Source organism: Daucus carota, chromosome 1 (genome assembly GCF_001625215.2).
Source record: "Daucus carota subsp. sativus chromosome 1, DH1 v3.0, whole genome shotgun sequence".
Taxonomy (NCBI): domain Eukaryota; kingdom Viridiplantae; phylum Streptophyta; class Magnoliopsida; order Apiales; family Apiaceae; genus Daucus; species Daucus carota.
In genome coordinates, this window is record NC_030381.2 from 8,048,172 (window position 1) to 8,069,986 (window position 21,815).

Sequence of the window (21,815 nt, forward strand, 5' to 3'; positions counted from 1 at the left end):
TTTCTTTTGGCTTAAAATCACTTAAGCCATTCAAGTTGACATGAGTGTGCACATGAGCCCCTGAAATATTATTATGCACAGCTCAGAACCTCAACTTTCGAAAAAAGTAAGCATCGACGTTTTTCTTTGATAGAAAAAATTTTATAGTTGACAGAAGGGCATGACATACAGCACATAGAAGACTATAGCAGTAATTGGCTACAAAGAACGGAAAATGTAAACATTAATCTTAATATCTTTCAAACTAAAAAGCAAAAATGTAGGCATATATGTTAACGTTGGAGATAGATTAGGGAGGTACTGATCATTGCAAAGTTTGATTTCTTTTCACCGATTGTTGAAGCAAGACTCGCGTCAAATATTCATCTGATCCATAATAATTGTACGAGATTATGATGACCCTCATTCACCTCAATATGGTATGTATTTCGAAGTTGTAATTTTAATACTTGCATATGTTAGGTTGTGTTTGATTTAATTTTTTGTGTTGTATATAATTTTGTATATGTATTAAATTGGTTTGAGGGTTTGGTTAAAGGAAGTTAACATCTCAAATCCCGTGTTTGTTCGTAGATAGTAGTGTTGGCATTTTAAGTGTTAGATTATATCCTGGTGGATTCCTTAACTAGTTACATCATACCGAGTATGTAGGTTGTCAGCTCATTATTTATGCTTTTTGAGGGTTAGATTTAATAAGCATGAAAGAAATAAGCTTTAAATTTGAACTCTTAGGATACATTGAGTTTCATTTTTTGTACCTTAAAGTTACAGGAGAACTAATGGTTGTTGGCATGGTTGACATTAAAAAAGAATTTGATCTTACTAAAATGTTAGAGTATTCCAAGACTAACAATTACATAACAGATTTGTATGTTAAACATTTTTTTTCTTGAAGAAGGGACATGACATACATCTAATGATTTTAAGAAATGATTGTTGGGGTGGACTGGTTAGAACAATATTGTTGGGGTGGATTGATAACTGCACCAGCTAGATTTGATGAACCGAATTTTCAGGGCTTATATAAGGAAGGTTGTGTTAGTATTCTTTGATGATATTCTCATTTATAGTCCAGATTTAGAGTCTCATGAGGAACATTTAGGACAAGTATAATAAAAGGTCCTTGTTCGGTGAAATCTACACGCAAGCGCACGTGATCATAAGTAATATATTTGTTCGTTCCCACAGAGACTGGTGAATTAAGAATACGCACCTATGCAACAATGTATGATCAATTATCACTGCTAAGACAATTAACAAGGATTGGTTTCTTTTATACTAATAATTAAATTTACTAATCAAATTCAGAATAGGAAAACACATGGGATTCTAACTTCATTATCGAATTCATCTAGAATTGAATTTACTGATTAACATGCGACTGTTGATCCTAATCAGACAACACGAAAGTAATACATGCCAACTCTCGTTGCACACGTATCATACCAATCAAAATCCGCAATTAAGACAGAAATCTCATGGACACCAACAAAGCTCAGACCCTATATCTCTATAGCGGTAGTGTAAGCAGAGAGGTTTAAATAACAAGTCATCTATCGTGATTACACAGGGTGATAAAAATAGTTCAAGTCTACCACAAATTATGTTTCATTCACATAATCCTATGTTTACATGGCATAGTTCTAAATTCAATCATCCACTCTCGCTTCAGAAAGAATTAACAAACAACTTAGAAGTTAGCTACTCTCCTAAGAAGAATAAGTACGGCTCATGCAAAGAAATCAACGTACGTCACAACATCAAGCAATTAATATTCGTTACTAGACTACATCGATAAATCCATTAGAATCCCATGAAGGCGGTTAGTTCATAATCGAACTAATCGACATCATGGTTTCTAATGAAAACATGATAAATAAAAGACAAGAATTAAATAGAATAAAAATGCTTGAATTAATAATAAAGAACACAACGTTACAGAACCAAGCCCATGAAAAAATAGTTTCCTATGAGAGACATCTGTTTCGGCTTTCTCGACAATCTGGGAGTGAACTGAAGGAGTTTTGAGGGCAGAATCAATCAAAAAGCTGATGAGCTGGTGCTTTGTGTAGGGTTCAAGAAGGGCTTGGAGGGATTCCGGGTCCGGTTTTTTAGGGTTTTGGGATATAGGTCTTTTTGAGTTTTGTTGGTTTTTCTTTGATTTGTGTTTCTTGATCTTTTCTAAGGTTTTGGGGTATGATTGTTGGGGGGTTTTGATGGGTTTTTTGTTCTTTGATTTCAGCTTTGTCATTTGGACAGAGAGAAAGAGATTGTAAGATGGCCAACAGAAAAAACTGGAGATCAGTTTAGGCGCTATGTATTCCTGTCATCATGTTCGAAAATTTTCCATTTTCTTTTGGCTTAAAATCACTTAAGCCATTCAAGTTGACATGAGTGTGCACATGAGCCCCTGAAATATTATTATGCACAGCTCAGAACCTCAACTTTCGAAAAAAGTAAGCATCGACGTTTTTCTTTGATAGAAAAAATTTTATAGTTGACAGAAGGGCATGACATACAGCACATAGAAGACTATAGCAGTAATTGGCTACAAAGAACGGAAAATGTAAACATTAATCTTAATATCTTTCAAACTAAAAAGCAAAAATGTAGGCATATATGTTAACGTTGGAGATAGATTAGGGAGGTACTGATCATTGCAAAGTTTGATTTCTTTTCACCGATTGTTGAAGCAAGACTCGCGTCAAATATTCATCTGATCCATAATAATTGTACGAGATTATGATGACCCTCATTCACCTCAATATGGTATGTATTTCGAAGTTGTAATTTTAATACTTGCATATGTTAGGTTGTGTTTGATTTAATTTTTTGTGTTGTATATAATTTTGTATATGTATTAAATTGGTTTGAGGGTTTGGTTAAAGGAAGTTAACATCTCAAATCCCGTGTTTGTTCGTAGATAGTAGTGTTGGCATTTTAAGTGTTAGATTATATCCTGGTGGATTCCTTAACTAGTTACATCATACCGAGTATGTAGGTTGTCAGCTCATTATTTATGCTTTTTGAGGGTTAGATTTAATAAGCATGAAAGAAATAAGCTTTAAATTTGAACTCTTAGGATACATTGAGTTTCATTTTTTGTACCTTAAAGTTACAGGAGAACTAATGGTTGTTGGCATGGTTGACATTAAAAAAGAATTTGATCTTACTAAAATGTTAGAGTATTCCAAGACTAACAATTACATAACAGATTTGTATGTTAAACATTTTTTTTCTTGAAGAAGGGACATGACATACATCTAATGATTTTAAGAAATGATTGTTGGGGTGGACTGGTTAGAACAATATTGTTGGGGTGGATTGATAACTGCACCAGCTAGATTTGATGAACCGAATTTTCAGGGCTTATATAAGGAAGGTTGTGTTAGTATTCTTTGATGATATTCTCATTTATAGTCCAGATTTAGAGTCTCATGAGGAACATTTAGGACAAGTATAATAAAAGGTCCTTGTTCGGTGAAATCTACACGCAAGCGCACGTGATCATAAGTAATATATTTGTTCGTTCCCACAGAGACTGGTGAATTAAGAATACGCACCTATGCAACAATGTATGATCAATTATCACTGCTAAGACAATTAACAAGGATTGGTTTCTTTTATACTAATAATTAAATTTACTAATCAAATTCAGAATAGGAAAACACATGGGATTCTAACTTCATTATCGAATTCATCTAGAATTGAATTTACTGATTAACATGCGACTGTTGATCCTAATCAGACAACACGAAAGTAATACATGCCAACTCTCGTTGCACACGTATCATACCAATCAAAATCCGCAATTAAGACAGAAATCTCATGGACACCAACAAAGCTCAGACCCTATATCTCTATAGCGGTAGTGTAAGCAGAGAGGTTTAAATAACAAGTCATCTATCGTGATTACACAGGGTGATAAAAATAGTTCAAGTCTACCACAAATTATGTTTCATTCACATAATCCTATGTTTACATGGCATAGTTCTAAATTCAATCATCCACTCTCGCTTCAGAAAGAATTAACAAACAACTTAGAAGTTAGCTACTCTCCTAAGAAGAATAAGTACGGCTCATGCAAAGAAATCAACGTACGTCACAACATCAAGCAATTAATATTCGTTACTAGACTACATCGATAAATCCATTAGAATCCCATGAAGGCGGTTAGTTCATAATCGAACTAATCGACATCATGGTTTCTAATGAAAACATGATAAATAAAAGACAAGAATTAAATAGAATAAAAATGCTTGAATTAATAATAAAGAACACAACGTTACAGAACCAAGCCCATGAAAAAATAGTTTCCTATGAGAGACATCTGTTTCGGCTTTCTCGACAATCTGGGAGTGAACTGAAGGAGTTTTGAGGGCAGAATCAATCAAAAAGCTGATGAGCTGGTGCTTTGTGTAGGGTTCAAGAAGGGCTTGGAGGGATTCCGGGTCCGGTTTTTTAGGGTTTTGGGATATAGGTCTTTTTGAGTTTTGTTGGTTTTTCTTTGATTTGTGTTTCTTGATCTTTTCTAAGGTTTTGGGGTATGATTGTTGGGGGGTTTTGATGGGTTTTTTGTTCTTTGATTTCAGCTTTGTCATTTGGACAGAGAGAAAGAGATTGTAAGATGGCCAACAGAAAAAACTGGAGATCAGTTTAGGCGCTATGTATTCCTGTCATCATGTTCGAAAATTTTCCATTTTCTTTTGGCTTAAAATCACTTAAGCCATTCAAGTTGACATGAGTGTGCACATGAGCCCCTGAAATATTATTATGCACAGCTCAGAACCTCAACTTTCGAAAAAAGTAAGCATCGACGTTTTTCTTTGATAGAAAAAATTTTATAGTTGACAGAAGGGCATGACATACAGCACATAGAAGACTATAGCAGTAATTGGCTACAAAGAACGGAAAATGTAAACATTAATCTTAATATCTTTCAAACTAAAAAGCAAAAATGTAGGCATATATGTTAACGTTGGAGATAGATTAGGGAGGTACTGATCATTGCAAAGTTTGATTTCTTTTCACCGATTGTTGAAGCAAGACTCGCGTCAAATATTCATCTGATCCATAATAATTGTACGAGATTATGATGACCCTCATTCACCTCAATATGGTATGTATTTCGAAGTTGTAATTTTAATACTTGCATATGTTAGGTTGTGTTTGATTTAATTTTTTGTGTTGTATATAATTTTGTATATGTATTAAATTGGTTTGAGGGTTTGGTTAAAGGAAGTTAACATCTCAAATCCCGTGTTTGTTCGTAGATAGTAGTGTTGGCATTTTAAGTGTTAGATTATATCCTGGTGGATTCCTTAACTAGTTACATCATACCGAGTATGTAGGTTGTCAGCTCATTATTTATGCTTTTTGAGGGTTAGATTTAATAAGCATGAAAGAAATAAGCTTTAAATTTGAACTCTTAGGATACATTGAGTTTCATTTTTTGTACCTTAAAGTTACAGGAGAACTAATGGTTGTTGGCATGGTTGACATTAAAAAAGAATTTGATCTTACTAAAATGTTAGAGTATTCCAAGACTAACAATTACATAACAGATTTGTATGTTAAACATTTTTTTTCTTGAAGAAGGGACATGACATACATCTAATGATTTTAAGAAATGATTGTTGGGGTGGACTGGTTAGAACAATATTGTTGGGGTGGATTGATAACTGCACCAGCTAGATTTGATGAACCGAATTTTCAGGGCTTATATAAGGAAGGTTGTGTTAGTATTCTTTGATGATATTCTCATTTATAGTCCAGATTTAGAGTCTCATGAGGAACATTTAGGACAAGTATAATAAAAGGTCCTTGTTCGGTGAAATCTACACGCAAGCGCACGTGATCATAAGTAATATATTTGTTCGTTCCCACAGAGACTGGTGAATTAAGAATACGCACCTATGCAACAATGTATGATCAATTATCACTGCTAAGACAATTAACAAGGATTGGTTTCTTTTATACTAATAATTAAATTTACTAATCAAATTCAGAATAGGAAAACACATGGGATTCTAACTTCATTATCGAATTCATCTAGAATTGAATTTACTGATTAACATGCGACTGTTGATCCTAATCAGACAACACGAAAGTAATACATGCCAACTCTCGTTGCACACGTATCATACCAATCAAAATCCGCAATTAAGACAGAAATCTCATGGACACCAACAAAGCTCAGACCCTATATCTCTATAGCGGTAGTGTAAGCAGAGAGGTTTAAATAACAAGTCATCTATCGTGATTACACAGGGTGATAAAAATAGTTCAAGTCTACCACAAATTATGTTTCATTCACATAATCCTATGTTTACATGGCATAGTTCTAAATTCAATCATCCACTCTCGCTTCAGAAAGAATTAACAAACAACTTAGAAGTTAGCTACTCTCCTAAGAAGAATAAGTACGGCTCATGCAAAGAAATCAACGTACGTCACAACATCAAGCAATTAATATTCGTTACTAGACTACATCGATAAATCCATTAGAATCCCATGAAGGCGGTTAGTTCATAATCGAACTAATCGACATCATGGTTTCTAATGAAAACATGATAAATAAAAGACAAGAATTAAATAGAATAAAAATGCTTGAATTAATAATAAAGAACACAACGTTACAGATTTGATGTTCACGATCTCGCTCGAAACTGTCACTTCCTCGCGAAGAACGATCTACTACAAAACTGATATTGTGATTGAATGATAACACTGAAACTACGATATTGTTCTCTCTACTAAAAACTACTTCTATGAGGCTAGGGTTTTTACACACGAGAAATAAAAATGCATTGACTAAGTCAACCGGGCCTCGACCGCTGCGAAAATCCATCAGAAAGGCTGTAAAAATCGGCCCGGAAAGTTTCTGTGGGGCGCCACCGCGCTACACTAGCGCGGGCGCGCTAGTGTTGCAGACTGTAGCGCGGGCGCGCTACAAGTTAGCGCGGGCGCGCTACTGTCTGTGATGGCAGCTCTGATTCCTTGTTTTTCAGCTCGTCCTCGCGTGCACGTCCTTCCTCGCTCCTAGTACCACTTCCGTAGGTGATCACGGTTGCATTTAGCATATGCAACAAGCCCTTTAAACCCCTAGATAGCTCTAGTGGACGAGTGTGCTCTCGTGAGGGTTTGTAGAAGATGTACCCACAAAATCCCAAGTCGTGAGGAATCCACAATTCTCTATTCTTGCAAATAATGCACCAAAACCAACCTAAAATGATAGAAAATCACTTCATCACCTCAACTCGTGACCTGCACAGAAAAACAATAAAAACACATCAAAAGACACTAAACCCTTAAGTACAACCAACCAATTTAAGTGGAAATGAAGGCCTATAAGTGCGTATAAATACCACTTATCAGTCCTGTAGGATAATCAGCTGTTTTCTAAGATGTCAAAATGTTCATTTGTTGTTGCTTCCATAGAATATTTAGGCCATCTGGTATCATTTGAAGGGGTGAGTATGGTCCTTCCAAGGTAGAAGGAGCGATGTTATGGCCTACACCCACTTGTGTCAAGGATTTGAAAGCATTTTTTTGGACTGTTTGGTTATTATAAAAGATCTATTAGGGGGTATGGTATGATTTCAAGACCCTTAAAAAAGCTTCTTAAAAGATGGTTTAAATGAGATATAGAGGCTGAGAATGTATCCAACAGTTGAAGAAAGTTTTTTGTACAACACCTGTATTAGCTATGTCTGATATCCCTCAGTCATTCATTTTAGAGACAGATACTTGTGAAAAAAGGGATGAGAGAACTTTTAATACAAAATTGTAGGCTAATAGCTTATCTGAGTTTTTATGTACGCATTTAGATTTATTTTTACATGAGAAGGAGTTATTGGCTTTGGTGATGGATGTTACAAAATGGAAGCAATATTTGGTGGAGAATCATTTTATAATAAGAATTGATCATTAAGCACTCAAATATTATTGAAGCAATAATTACATACAACCTTGCAATATAAGTGGATGTCCAAATTATTTGGATTAGACTATGAGATATAATATAAAAAAGAAGTAGAAAATATTGCAGTTGATTCATTGTCAAGTAGCATGGAGAATATATTGATAAGTGAAGAAAAATCTTTTTTTGCAGTATTAGTAGTACAACCCTTGTGAATTCAGCAGTCTGAAATAAGTTATGAGAATGATATTGTTTGTCAATAGATAATAAGCAAAATATTGGTAGATTCCTATAACAAGAAGGAATTTAAATATGTTCAGAGAATTATTAAAAAGGATGATAAAATCTATGTAGGAAGTGGTGGGGATATAAGAAAAAATCATTTAAATTTTGCATACATATGTCATGGGTAGGCATTCGGGACACACTACTTGTCTTTAAAGAATCAAGCTAGCTTTTTATTGGCTTAATATGAAAATATGAAGAGTGAATTCATTGAGAGTATTAGAAATTGTGAGGTTTGTCAAAGCAGCAAAAATGAACATGTGCAGTATGCAGACTTATTACAACTTTCGGAAATTCCTACCCAAGTAATGAAAGATATTTCCATGAATTTTATAAATTAATTACCAGAGTCCAATGAGAAAGTTTTAGCTCTAGTATTGAAACATCCATTTTCTGCTAAAGAGGTTGTTGATGTGTTTTTAGATCATATTTTCAAGTTACATGGAATGCCAAATTCCATTGTAAGTGATAGGGACAAAATTTTTACAAGCACCTTTTGGAACTCAATTTTTGAAATGTTAGGAGCAACATTGCATTTCAGCATCTCATATCATCTACAATCTGATGGACAGACAAAAAGATTAAATTAATGTTTGGAGTCATACTGGAGGTGTTCTACAAACGAAAAGCCTCATAGCTGAGGTTATCAATGGCGAAATTCTGGTATAACACATCTTTCACTCTAGTCTAGGTATAACACCACATGAGACTTTGAATGAGGTGAATCCAGTACCATTGAGTATGGAAAGCCTACAAGACATGGTCATTCCCGCAGCTCAAGATATACTATAGAAAAAGAGTGCATGTGTATTAATACTTAAGGACAATTGTATCAAGGTTCAGAATAGGATGAAGTACTTTATTGATTTTCATAGGACAAATAGAATGTTTCGGGAGGGAGATTGAGTTTATATGAAATTACAACTTTACAAGCAACAATCTGTGACAACAAGAAGTTCTCTTAAGTTGTCTGTCAGATTTTGGGACCTTTTAAGGCACTACGAAAAATAGGATTTGTGGCCTACAAATTATAGTTGCCTGAACATTCAAAGGTACATCCGATTTTTCATTTATCTTTGCCTTAAAAACACTTGGATACCATACAAATAACGACATGAGAGTTACCAAAATATATCACGATTTTTTGATAGTACTGAAACCTGAGTATATTCTATAGAGACGCTAAATTACCAGAAACAATCAACCAATAATCCAGTGATTGATCAAGTGGAAAGGACTGGAGAGTAGTGAGACTTCGTGGCGAGAGGCACTCGTCAATTTTCTCAGTTCCAATCTTGAGGACAAACTTGTTGTTAAGAGGAAGCAATTGTTATGATCTGGGATAAATGATCCAATTGGACAGTGGTTAGTTATTTAGATAGAAGAAGAGATGGGAACTAACATTTATATCAGAGAAGACATGTAGAAAGAGAGTTAGTTTTTGGCTGGTCTGAATCTTCTTCCTCACTTCATTTGTATTTTTTTTCATTCTTTCTCCTGTATTCATCTCTTCCACTCTTGTAAAATTACAGTATTGAATCTAAGTTGAAATGCAACATTTTGTTTTATTAGAACCTAATTTAACTACCATGCTTTTATAGTTGTATTTAGCCCAATAGGCCTTGGAATGGTCATGGCCCATGACTCATGGGTATGGTGTAAATAAGCCTGAAGCCGGTGAATATTACTAAAATTTCCCATCCTTTTTATCTGCGATTTGAAGTGAAAACATCAAACTATCAATATTGTGAAACAAAAAAAAAAGTCATCAGCTCGTTAAAGATTTGACAATTTTATTAAATTTTTTCTTTTAATAATTAGATTATCTATTTTGTAAAAACAAACTTTTTTCTAATAAATCTTGGATCAACTAAGAATTCGAATAAGATCTTAGACAATAAAAGATAAACCCTTAATATCTAAGTTATTTAAATCGTACATATTAATTGAGAATATATACTCTGAGGAAAGGTACCTAAAATAAATCTCAGACTCCTCCTTGTCCATTTAATTTCATGATGAAAATAAAATTATACAAACACACATATAATTTCATGATAAATATGTTGAAGATATTTGTTTTATTTCTCATACAATATTCTCAAAATTCGAATAACTAATCTAATCAAAGTATTCTAAGAATCTGTAAAGTATCGTACTTTTGGGGAAAGAAATTTTGTTACGTCGGATTTTGTATTTTCGGTACTTGCTAGCAATGGAAATTTATTTTCCTTTTTTTCGAAGATGACCGAGTACTAAATTAATCAAGTATTGAAATTTTTTGAAAAATATAAAAATACAGGAATTTAAGGCACATTCAGGTAAAATTTATCAGAAACAAGAAAAATATAAAAATATTAGAATTTAAGACGCACTCAAACAGAATCGAATTTTATTTTCATTTCTCCAAGATAATAATTAATAGTGTGCTTGATGTAGGCCTCTAAATAAATCGGATATCCGATCCGATCCGTGGTTAAATAAATGAATATGGATCCTTATTTAAAAAATTCGATCTGATAATAATCCGATCCGATAAAGAATGGATATGGATATGGTCAAATCCGATCTGTTAACGATCCGATCCGATTCATGCTTAACTATATTATATATTTTATATTATACAAGACATAACCCTAAATCATATTTTCATATAACCGATCAGCCACACCTAAGTCTTGACCTGACTCTCACTCTTATTATCCGGTTAATCTAATAATCACTTTTTTTGTCTGTAGAGCGAGTATAAACATAGGGGAGCTAAACTCTTCCACTTAACACCTCCTCAATCTCCTGGTTCTGTATTTAAGACATATTTATTGATTTTAATCGTTATTAATAGAGGTGCAGATCATAATTTGCTTCCTCCAGAGGCGGTCAAGAAGGGCGATTTCAAAATTTGAAATCTCAGCAATCTCGGCAATGGTCTGATCGAAGAACCAAGGATCTGAAATTGGAATCCGTTGATAAAAATCTGATGGACTTCATCTGGGCACATAATGAGTGGGTAGACAAGGAGATTCTCGATAGATTGAATGTGAGGGAGGCAGCGGCAATCAATGAAGCCCTAGGTCAAATCCACAGCAGAAGCTTAGGGAAAGATTCAAACCACCAAAGCTTGAATAACACAAGCAGGAGGCAATATAATGAAGTGTTGAGAGGATATGGCAACTTGGAAAAGAAGATAAGCAGTGACCAATCAGAAGAATGGAGGAAAGTTTCTTACAGAAAAATCAGAAATGAAAGCAAGACGAAAAATCGAGAGATTGTCACAACGATTTTCTTGCATAACATTCCAGATAGTGCGACGGGACACGAAATATGGAAATTATACCAAGAGGGCGGACAGATCAAAGACATCATCTTACCCAGAAAAAGGGATAGGTCAGGGAAGCGATTTGGGTTTATCAAGACTACCACGGAAAGGGAGGCAGGAGCAATCATCTCAAACGCAAAAATGGACAGGAAACTAGGAAGCAAGATCAAAATGTCGATCAACAACAGTAAGGAGATGGGTAAAGGAGTAGAGCGCTCTAAAAGGAGCCCTGTAGTGGAAGACCACAACCCAACTCCAAAAACGGTACCAGAAAATCAGGAAGAGATCCCATTTGAGAAAAAAATGTTTGAATTTATAGAAGCCGAAATTGATGAAGAAGTAGAGGAAGTGCTGATGGGGAGTAAAATTGGGTATACGTGGTTTGATATGGAGACAAATCAAGTTCAGGAAATCATAGAGGATACGGGACTGGGTAAGTACAAGGTGATTTCGCTGTCAAAGCGAAAATTCCTTATAAGGAAAAACTTGAAAGATAGTTGGCATGATCTGGACAAGACGGACTTGTCAGTTTGGTTCTGCCTAATTCGAAATTACGAAGAAACTGATCATGTTTTATCTAGGGTAGTGTGGTTGGAATGTAGAGGCTTGCCAATGCCGACATGGAGGGAGGAGAATCTAAGAGCCTTCACAGACAGACTGGGAAAATGGATAAGTTGGTCATATCAGAGTGATGGACTAAATGATTTTTTCAACCCATTAATCTGTCTGGACACAGTTAACTGGAGCAGCTTGAATGATACAATGACTATACTCTATAAAGGAAACAAGAGGGAAGTACAGTTTGTAGAAGTTAAGGATGAGGGTTATTTGCAAGGCAAGGTAATGCCCATGGAGTTTTCACAAGATGAAGGCAATAGAGAAAAGAAAACGGCTGTGGGGCTAGGCAAACAAGAGGAAGATCGTGTTGAAAGACCAGAAAAGGAAGAGGGGGATTTCTCGCAGGTGGATCAGAATATCAGTAGCGATATTGGAGATAACTCTCAAAAAGACAAAAAGATGGAGAAAGCCCTCGTTGAATTCAAAGGGAGAGAGATTCAGACACAGCTTTTGTGCGATGATTACAGGCAGACGCAGACAAGCACTGAGAAAGAGACAACTGAGAGGGAATTGTTGAGCGAGTCTAACAAGTCAACTATTTGTGCTGGTAAAAGTAACGACGATTTGGACAATTCTCAATCAACTTTGTGTGAGGGTATGTCAAAGAAATTGAGAGTAAAGAGTAACAGGGGCAGACCCAGAAAGAAGATGTTGCAGCAAAGGAATCCTTTTGATATAGGGAAAAAGCTGGGGCGCAAAAGAGGAGCAAAGGCAACAACTCGAAATAGGCAAAATGCAAATAGAAAGGCAGTCAACAATGGAAGTTTACAAATTGTTCCAAAAAATATGATAGGCAGTACAGTTCAAGAGGCACTGGAAATCTTGGCTTCTGCAGAAAATATGGGGTTGACTATAAGTGGGGACAGGTCAAGGGTAGTAAGAGAGTTAGTGATCAAGTTGAACAGGAAAGAACTGTAAGCAGATTGCAGAGGAACATGTAGGTAAAGACTAACATGTTTAGCTCAACTAGAATAATGTCTTGGAATATCAGAGGGGTGAACAATAATATTGCAAAAAGAAATTGTAGAGATCTAGTGGGTAAGAGCAGAGCTAATATAGTGTGCTTACAAGAAACTAAGAGTGAAGATTGGATAGCCAGCCCTGGGAAGTCTTTTCTGAATGAAGGAAAATTTTCAATGCACTATCAGCCCTCAAAAGGTAATTCAGGTGGCTTGGCAGTTTTCTGGGAGAATAACTTATTCAAGTGTGTAGCTTTAGCGCAAGCTCGACAGTGGCTGTGGATCACACTCGAGGCTGGTGAAGACGGTTGTAGGCTACACATCATCAATATCTACAGTGCACTACAGATAGAGGATAAGAGACAACTATGGTGTGATATTGGAGAAATATTGAACTGTATTGTTGAAGAGCCAGTTTGTTTCGTAGGTGATTTCAACTGCATCAGATCTAATAAGGAAAGGGTAAATTGTGTTTATGCTAGAAAAGACATGGAAGAATTTAATGCTATGATAGGAGATAATAATCTTTTTGACATTGGCATGTCTAATGCGAGGTACACATGGTTTGGTTTTGATAAGAAAAAGAGCAGGCTTGATAGAGCTTTGGTAGATGTTGTTTGGCTAAAAGATGATGCATGGCAAGTACAGGCCCTAAGCAAAAAGCATTCGGATCACAAGGCGCTGCTAATATACTGTGGAAGTGCTCTGAAAGGACCATCGCCTTTTAAAATATTCAATTGCTATCTAACTGAGGAACTATCTGAAACAGTGAAGGAAAATCTTTTGCACAAAAATGAATGGAGGAAGGCCAATGCGCACCAGATTTTGAAACATGTTAAAAATCTTGTCAAGGAGATGTATAATGATGGCAATAGCAAACTAGACAAAGAGATACAATCGCTGGAGCGCAGGATGGAAGCGTTGGAGGAGGTTTCTTGGGGTGAAGATGAGCATCTGGAAGTGCGAAATAAGTTATTAGCGCTATACAGAACAAGGGACTCTATGCTTTCACAAAAAGCAAGAGTTAGTTGGATTGCACTCGGTGATTCAAACACAAAGTTCTTTCATCAAATGATTCAGAAAAGGAGAAATGCCAACGCGATTCAAAGATTATTTTTCAAGGAAGAATGGATCTCAGACCCGGTGCTGATTAAGGAAGCATTTTTCTCTTATTACTCAAAATTCTTTCAGAACAACCACACAACTCTGTTTTCTCTGGGAACTGTAAAATTACCAAAGTTAACCATGGATGACAAACAGAATCTTATTAAGGATTTCACATGTTTGGAGATTGAAGGTGCTTTGAGAGCCTTGGCAGAGGATAAGGCCCCTGGACCCGATGGCTTTAATGTGAAAAGTTTGAAATTTTTATGGCCGTTCATCAAGCCAAGAATAGAATCCCTAATATCAGAGTTTGGGGAAGAGGCTATCTTGCCGAGAGGGCTCAACTCCTCTTTCATAGCACTAATTCCTAAAATTTCCAATCCAACCACAGTCAAAGATTTCCATCCTATCAGTCTCATTAATTCCAGCATGAAAATTTTAATGAAAGTATTGGCTACTAGATTAGCTCGGTGCATGGATAAGCTAGTAAGTGATGTACAATCAGGCTTTATCAAGGGTCGACAGGCTTCAGAAGGAATACTTATAGTTAAGGAGGTGGCGCATACAATTCAAAGGGGAAAGGGTGAAGGTCTCATCCTCAAGCTTGATTTTGAGAAGGCCTTTGACTCTGTAAATTGGGACTTCTTGTACAGTGTAATGCTGGAAATGAATTTTGATAGCAAGTGGGTTTCCTGGATAAGAGCTCTGTTGGAGTCGTCAAGAATTTCTATTTTAGTCAATGGTTCTCCAACAAAGGAATTCACCCCAGCAAGGGGTCTCAGACAAGGAGACCCTATCTCACCTTTATTATACAACCTTGTCGGAGAAATTTTAAACTCCATGCTAACCAAAGCAGCTTCAGAAGGGTTGTTCAAGGGTATCACTCTCGTAGAAGGAACTGCAGACATCACACACCTACAATTCGCGGACGACACGGTTGTTTTCTTAGATGGAACGTTGGAGTCGGCAAGGGGGATCAAAAGAGTATTACAGTGTTTCCAAATCATCTCTGGCCTTAAGATCAACTACAACAAGAGTGAACTATATGCTTCTAGCTCAGCTGGCGAGAGCTTAAGGAATTGTGCTGAAATATTGGGATGCAAAGTAGGTGCTTGGCCGATGAAATACCTGGGCCTTCCTATAGGTTGTTCTGCTAGGAAAGAAATTTTCTGGGAGCCTGTACTAATGAAGATGAGAAGTAAACTTTCTAAATGGAAAGCCGAATCCCTCAACCAAGCCGGAAGGCTCACCCTTATCAAATCAGTGCTAGACAGTCTCCCAATCTATTGGATGAACTTACATTTCATTCCAGCTGTAGTTCTGAAGAGAATGGAAAAAATAAGGAGAGACTTCCTTTGGGGGCACGTAGGCACTCGATTTCTTAAGGAAAGGAAGCTACACTTAATTTCGTGGGGAAAAGTGTGCAAACCACTGGGACAAGGAGGTCTGGGATTAATCCCATCAGAGTGAAGAACGTGGCGATGCTAAGTAAGTGGAATTTTAGATGGAACAGTGAAAGACAAAAATCCTGGAATGTTTGGATGAGAGGGAAATATGGTATTTCTGCTCACGAGAGTATGACTTCGACTCAGCACCTGAATAAATTGTCTGAAAGTATGAAAGCAATCAAGAAGGCATCAGAGTTTCCTGGTCTAAGAGAAAAATTATCTCAAGATAATTTTGCATGGAAATTGAAAAATGGTAAAACAATTTTATTCTGGGAAGATCGTTGGTCTGGAAAATCATCAATAAAAGACACACATCCTAAGCTGTATAAGCTGTCTACGCTTAAAGAGATTTCAGTCTCAGAAGTGTTTGAATGCTGGAAGGGGAATGACATTAGTACAAGCTGCCAGTTCTGGTCAAGGCCACTTAGACCGTGGGAAATGGAGGAAGCCTCAAAAATAGGCGACCTTGTCCGAACAATAACCCTAGCAAAAGACAAAGATGAAATGATCTGGGCATATACTAAGAAAGGCTTATCACTTAAGGCTGCCACAGATCTCTTGACATGCAACAGTAGTCCGATCAGTTGGGAATTCGTTTGGAAGTTAAAGGTGCCTAACAAGGTAAAGATCTTTCTCTGGAAAGCTCATTTGGGAATCCTTCCTACTAGAAACTTCTTAGCACTCAGGAATATTAAACTCAGCGACTCAACGACTTGTCCTGTTTGTAAGCTAGAAGGGGAAACAACAGGTCACTTATTGATAGAGTGCAAAATGGCCAAAGCAGTTTGGACTCAGATGTTCAGTTGGTGGCAAATCAACCCAGTTCCTCCGCATGAAATGTCACTAATGAGCATCTGGCAACAGTCTAAGCAGTTCTCAACTAGGAAAGCCAGAATCACTTGGAAAGTATGTGTGAGTGCAGCTTTGTGGTGCATATGGTTGGTGAGAAATCAGGTGGTTTTTCGTAATATGGAAGTCAAAATGCAATCAGCCATAAGCTACTTCAAACAACTAGCCAAGGAGTGGTGCTTGGCAAACAACTTGATTCTTCAAAACGCTGCAACATGGTGGAGTGTCAATCCAATGGGAGTCTTAACAAGTTCTGAGCGAGCTCAGCTAAGCAATATAATGCAGGTCGAGGAAGATTTAATCGGATTTACAGATGGCTCATGCAAAACACGTGGCGAATTTAAATTCGCTGGAATAGGAGGGAACATCCTCAACAAAAAAGGAAATGTAATCTTTTCATTCTCAGGACCCTCTAGCGCTACAACCTCGTTCGAAGCAGAGAGTCAAGCATTGGAGTTTCTGGTAAAATCGTTTTCAAACTCAGACTATAAGGCAAGCAATATGGTAATCTACTCGGATTGCTTAAAATTAGTGCACAAGGTGTTGGAAGTTACAACTGCGCACTGTACAGATGAAAAGCAGGACTTACGGGAAATTTTTAAAGGACTAAAAATCAGATGCGCTTTTATTCCTAGTGAGCTAAACAGCGAAGCTGATTTTTTAGCCAAAAAAGGTGCCAAGAGTAAACATCTCACAAGTTGTTGGATCACAAATTGCAGTGGCCCATTCTCCCAACCCAAGCCTTGAGTAGTGGAATTCGAAGAGTCAGTTCTAGTAACTTCGCACTAACCTAGTTATAGCCTATAAATAAACTGTTCACCCCTTAAGCCTTTAGTCAATAACAGTTAAGACAAACTGCTAAAACAAACATGACCCAAGTGGAGAATGTCGAAGCTCTTCCAAGGTGGAGTATGCCCAGAAGAGGAATGGTGAAGATAAACGTTCATGGCTGTTTTTTTGTGGAGGCTTTGCCCAACGGAAATGTAACCGGAATAGGAGTGGTCATAAGGAACAGCCGGGGCCGTATCCTGCGCATGCTTTCTGGGTCCCTACGGATTCAGAACAGGAGGGTTAATGAGTACTACGCCATGCTTGAAGGATGTAAACGAGCTTATGCGGAGAACTGGGAGCATTACATCTTGAAGTCGGATCACTTCCAATCTTACTGGGAATGGAGGCACTCTGCTGTCGAGGGGGTTCATCCAGATCACCAGTATGTTGTGCAGCAACTTAACCAACGCAGAGCAGATCACAACTTTGAGATGGAAGTCGACATCTGTGATAGAAATGCTAATGAACTAGCAGCATTCCTGGCTGACCACGGTGCGAGAAACTATCAGGTGATGGTGGTCATAGATCAGCCGCTCGGGAGGATCTTTGAAATCTGGCATGCAGACATGGGGCTTGGCCCTGCAGAACCCCAGTTTATGGCAGTGAACGAAGAAGATGTCGGACCTGGTGCAGTGAACGATGCGGACATCATGGATCAACCTGTGTTGGAAGAAGAACCAGATCTTGCTCTGATGGTGGGAGGTGATGCTCAGGTGAATGTTGACGGTGAACCGGTGGAGGTGGACGAGATTCAAGAGTAAAATGGGCATGCAAACAATTGTTCAGTTCTAGGTAGTCTAGTAGTAATAGGGTATTATTAGCTTATGGGGTCTTTTGCATGGGGATGTATGGGATATTGTGTTTTTGGTGGCTATGTAGGTTTCTAGGTGGTTGTAGGAGAGAGTTTCTGAAGGATGAAATGCTGATTGGGTAGTTGTTATTCCCAGGGTATATTTTGTTGGGTAGTAATGATGAAGGATGTCTTTACATATCTTTAGTAGATATGCTTATGTAATCAACCTTTCTGATCAATGCATCTTATTCGCTTTTCAAAAAAAAATTAAACAACTTATTTATTATTTTTTATTTACTTGACACATTCTTTATTGAAGGCTTCTCGGGAACAATCAACAAAGTTTTCAGTTGCATTTTTCTTAATAGCATGAAGCTGCAAACTTTACTTTACTGCTTTATGACGTTAAAATTCCTTAATTAATATAGTTAGAAAATATAACTTTTTTCTGTATGGAAGTTAAAACATTGTCCACGGTAAAAAAAATATTTTATAATTTTTAATGGATCGAATCTCCGATCCGATTATCCATGATCCGAATGGACTGGATATGGATCGATTTGTAAAATATTCGACTCCTGATCTACTCTGATCCGAAAACGATAAAATTAAATGAATTGGGATATGAATTTAGCTAAATCCGATCCAAATCCGATCCGTTCATAGCCTAGCTGGATGCCCGTTTAAAGCATTTTCTTGTGGATCATTATCCGAATGTAATAATGCCTAGTAGGGGTGAGCAAAAAACCGATATGAAACCGAACCGAAACCGGGAAAAACCGGCTAAAACCGAACCGTCAAAAACCGAAACCGAAACCGAAAAAATTAAACCGAACCCGAACCGTTTTAATTGGTTCGGTTCCGGTTATATTTCCAAACCGAACCGGAAAAAACCGAACCGAACCGATTATTAAAATAAATAATTAAATATAATTTTATATAATTATTTATAATCTATATAATTTTATATAATGTAATTCTAACTTTAATTTATAAGTCACATGAATTCTTATATGCAGCTCTTTTGTGTTCTGTCAGAAATCTTTATCTTCTGCTGTTGCTAATATTACCCAAGTCATGATGCTTGGCACACTACACATTAGAGAGGTCATAATCACAGGACAAAGATTGCCCTGAAAATTCTTAAACTGGAGCACTCTCTGATTATATGGTGTGAAATCCTAAAATAATTCTTTCGACTGATGTCTGGGCAATAAGTACCAAGTGAATTTTCACTACAAGAAAAAGACTTATCAGCGACCGCATTTGGTAGCTATTAGCTATCAGCGACCGAAATCGGTAGCTGATAGCAGTCGCATAAAAACTGGTCGCTGATATGCATTTCAGCGACGACTTGTAGTGACCGTGGTATCAGCGACGGATATTAGCTACGGAATTCGGTCGCTAACTTCTGCAACCGTCATTAGCTACAGGAGTCGGTCGCTAACTTCTGCGACCAACATTAGCTACGAAATTTGGTTGCTAGAATCAGTTACAGACATCAGCTACCAAATTCAGTCACTAAATCAGCTACAGAATTGGGTCGCTGATGGAGGTCGCTAATTATATGTTCAGAATACAATATTTTTCCTATTATTATAGATTTACCAATATATTATACGTGTTTTATACCCTGCTTTCTCAACAGATGCATTCAAATCATACAAACATCCGGTCACCATAATATAGACAATTGCTTGAAATCAAATAATCAACTCGAATAAATAGAAAAATCTCAATATAATTGTTTATATCATCTAAAAACCCAAAAGGACAAACATATGTTCTAGTATCGTCCAAGTATGAAAGTACAATCTAGATAAATACAACCAAAACACACTCAGTTCCTTCGAAAAGGTCATCCCGATCATCTTGATATGATCCTGTGATTAGCAAAATAATAAAAAGGTTACTCCAACAAATTAACAAATATTACTAAACAAGTTAACAAAAAAAACATGTTATATAAACCTGCTAGCACATAGATAGATAAATAAAGAGAGATAAATCATACCAATAACAAGAGATATCGGATGAATATCATATTTTTCACAAGGGGAACATGAACCTGTAAAATAGGTCAGTAGTACATAAGTGTGCAGTGAAAGAAACATATTTTGTAACTTAAATAAGAAGTTGTGAGTGTAACTTAAATAAGAACTCAAAATCCTATGGCTATAAGAAGAATATATATATAAGCAGATTACTTTAAAAGTGGAGATGCATTAAAATTTAAAACTTTAAGTAATCAACAATTTTAAAAATATCTAAATACCTGCAGAAAAGTCTGTTGTAGCTGACCAATTGCATCTCTGTTATTTTAATCCATCAGCTTCCAACCAGCAGATTGAAGATCTCACAGAACGTTTTCATAGTGATAGGCTTAGATTTCAGCCAGCCTGCACAAACTGGAAATTCGGATTTATCTATATCTGATGTGCATTCAGGAGAAAAGTCTCTGATCATGTAACTGCTAAATTCATCGCATTCTCAAACCAAACAAAATGCAAATGGCAAGGTACCTGATAAGCACTTGCGGAACAGGGACATAAGATGTATGCAGATATAAAGTGACAACATCTGGCCGGCATTGTGTTTTAAATATTGTTTTCGGTTCAAAACCTCCAGCAAACTGCCCGAGTCCTGTATACAAATTATTCATAATATACAACTAAAGTTGTATACACCAAAATCTGAGTACAATGTTGCAAACAGCGTAGAAGCACAACATAAATCAAGAATTTACAAAAGGAAGGCATCACAGCCTGTGTTAAATTAAAAAAATTTACAATTAAAACTAGAAAGTTGTTACCTGACTTGTAAATCCAGAATTTAGCATCCAATTAATTAGAAAATGAAACCATTCATAGGGTTCAACAACCAATTCCTTAGAACTAACAAAAACAATGTCACCCAAATTTACAAATTCACCAAGAAACTATGATTCTAATAACCCTAAAATCAAGATTAGAATCAACCTTAAAAAGTAAATTTTGAATCTACATAATAATAAAGAAGAACAGGACAGAAATGAGGCTTACCCCTAACAAATGGGCTGACCGCGGCTCAATCTTGCCGATCATATCCATAGCAATGGCAGTTAGCGGCATTCCATCACCATAAGAGAAACATAGAGAGTAGAAGAAGTGTACGAGAGAGAGTGGGCCGCTAACATTAGGCGCCTACAGAAGAGGGAAACAAAAATTTAGATTGGAGGGAGCTTAGACTTAACAAAATTTGAGTTTTGGATGGATGAAATGAAGGATAACAGAGAGGGTAATGAATGGTTTGCTATCAAATATTTTTTTTTGCTAAATTGTATAATTTTATTTATAAGATAGTAAATTTACTAGTTTTTTTTATTGAAAAGGTATACACAATTAATTTATTAATTTTTTTCATATCACAAAAGTATATAGAATGTAATTATTTTATATATTATATTATGAGACGAAATATTAAAAATTTGGTTAGCCGGTCAAAATTTGAGCCGATTGAAGGGCCATTTTATTTTAAAAATAGATTCTAATGAATCTACTCTAATGTAATAAAAACCCATTTAAATATTATAATTTAAATATATATCTTCGGCTAATTAATATTTAAATCTATATTTTAATAGGCCTAATTATTAAAAAAATTATTTTAATGAGCTCAATAAAAATATATTAACATAAATAAATCAATAAGC

The 21,815-nt window shown here is 36.2% G+C and overlaps 1 protein-coding gene and 1 long non-coding RNA gene across 3 annotated transcripts; one reads left to right on the forward strand and one right to left on the reverse strand.

Moving 5' to 3' along the window:
* Window positions 1-15,684: 15,684 nt before the first annotated feature.
* LOC108217518 (uncharacterized) lies at window positions 15,685-17,247 on the forward strand. The gene has a single exon (XM_017390349.2). The coding sequence runs from the start codon at window positions 15,685-15,687 to the stop codon at window positions 17,245-17,247; it is 1,563 nt and encodes a 520-aa protein (XP_017245838.1).
* Window positions 17,248-19,823: 2,576 nt separating this feature from the next.
* Window positions 19,824-21,572, reverse strand: LOC108199679 (uncharacterized). 2 transcript variants are annotated; one of them, XR_010289051.1, is made up of 5 exons: window positions 21,166-21,572; window positions 20,647-21,018; window positions 20,400-20,532; window positions 20,139-20,192; window positions 19,824-20,007 (listed from the first exon to the last, which is right to left on the reverse strand). It is a non-coding gene; the product is annotated as an uncharacterized LOC108199679 (long non-coding RNA). The 2 variants fall into 2 exon arrangements; XR_001802479.2 differs by having other exon boundaries at window positions 20,647-21,527.
* Between the last annotated feature and the right edge of the window lie 243 nt (window positions 21,573-21,815).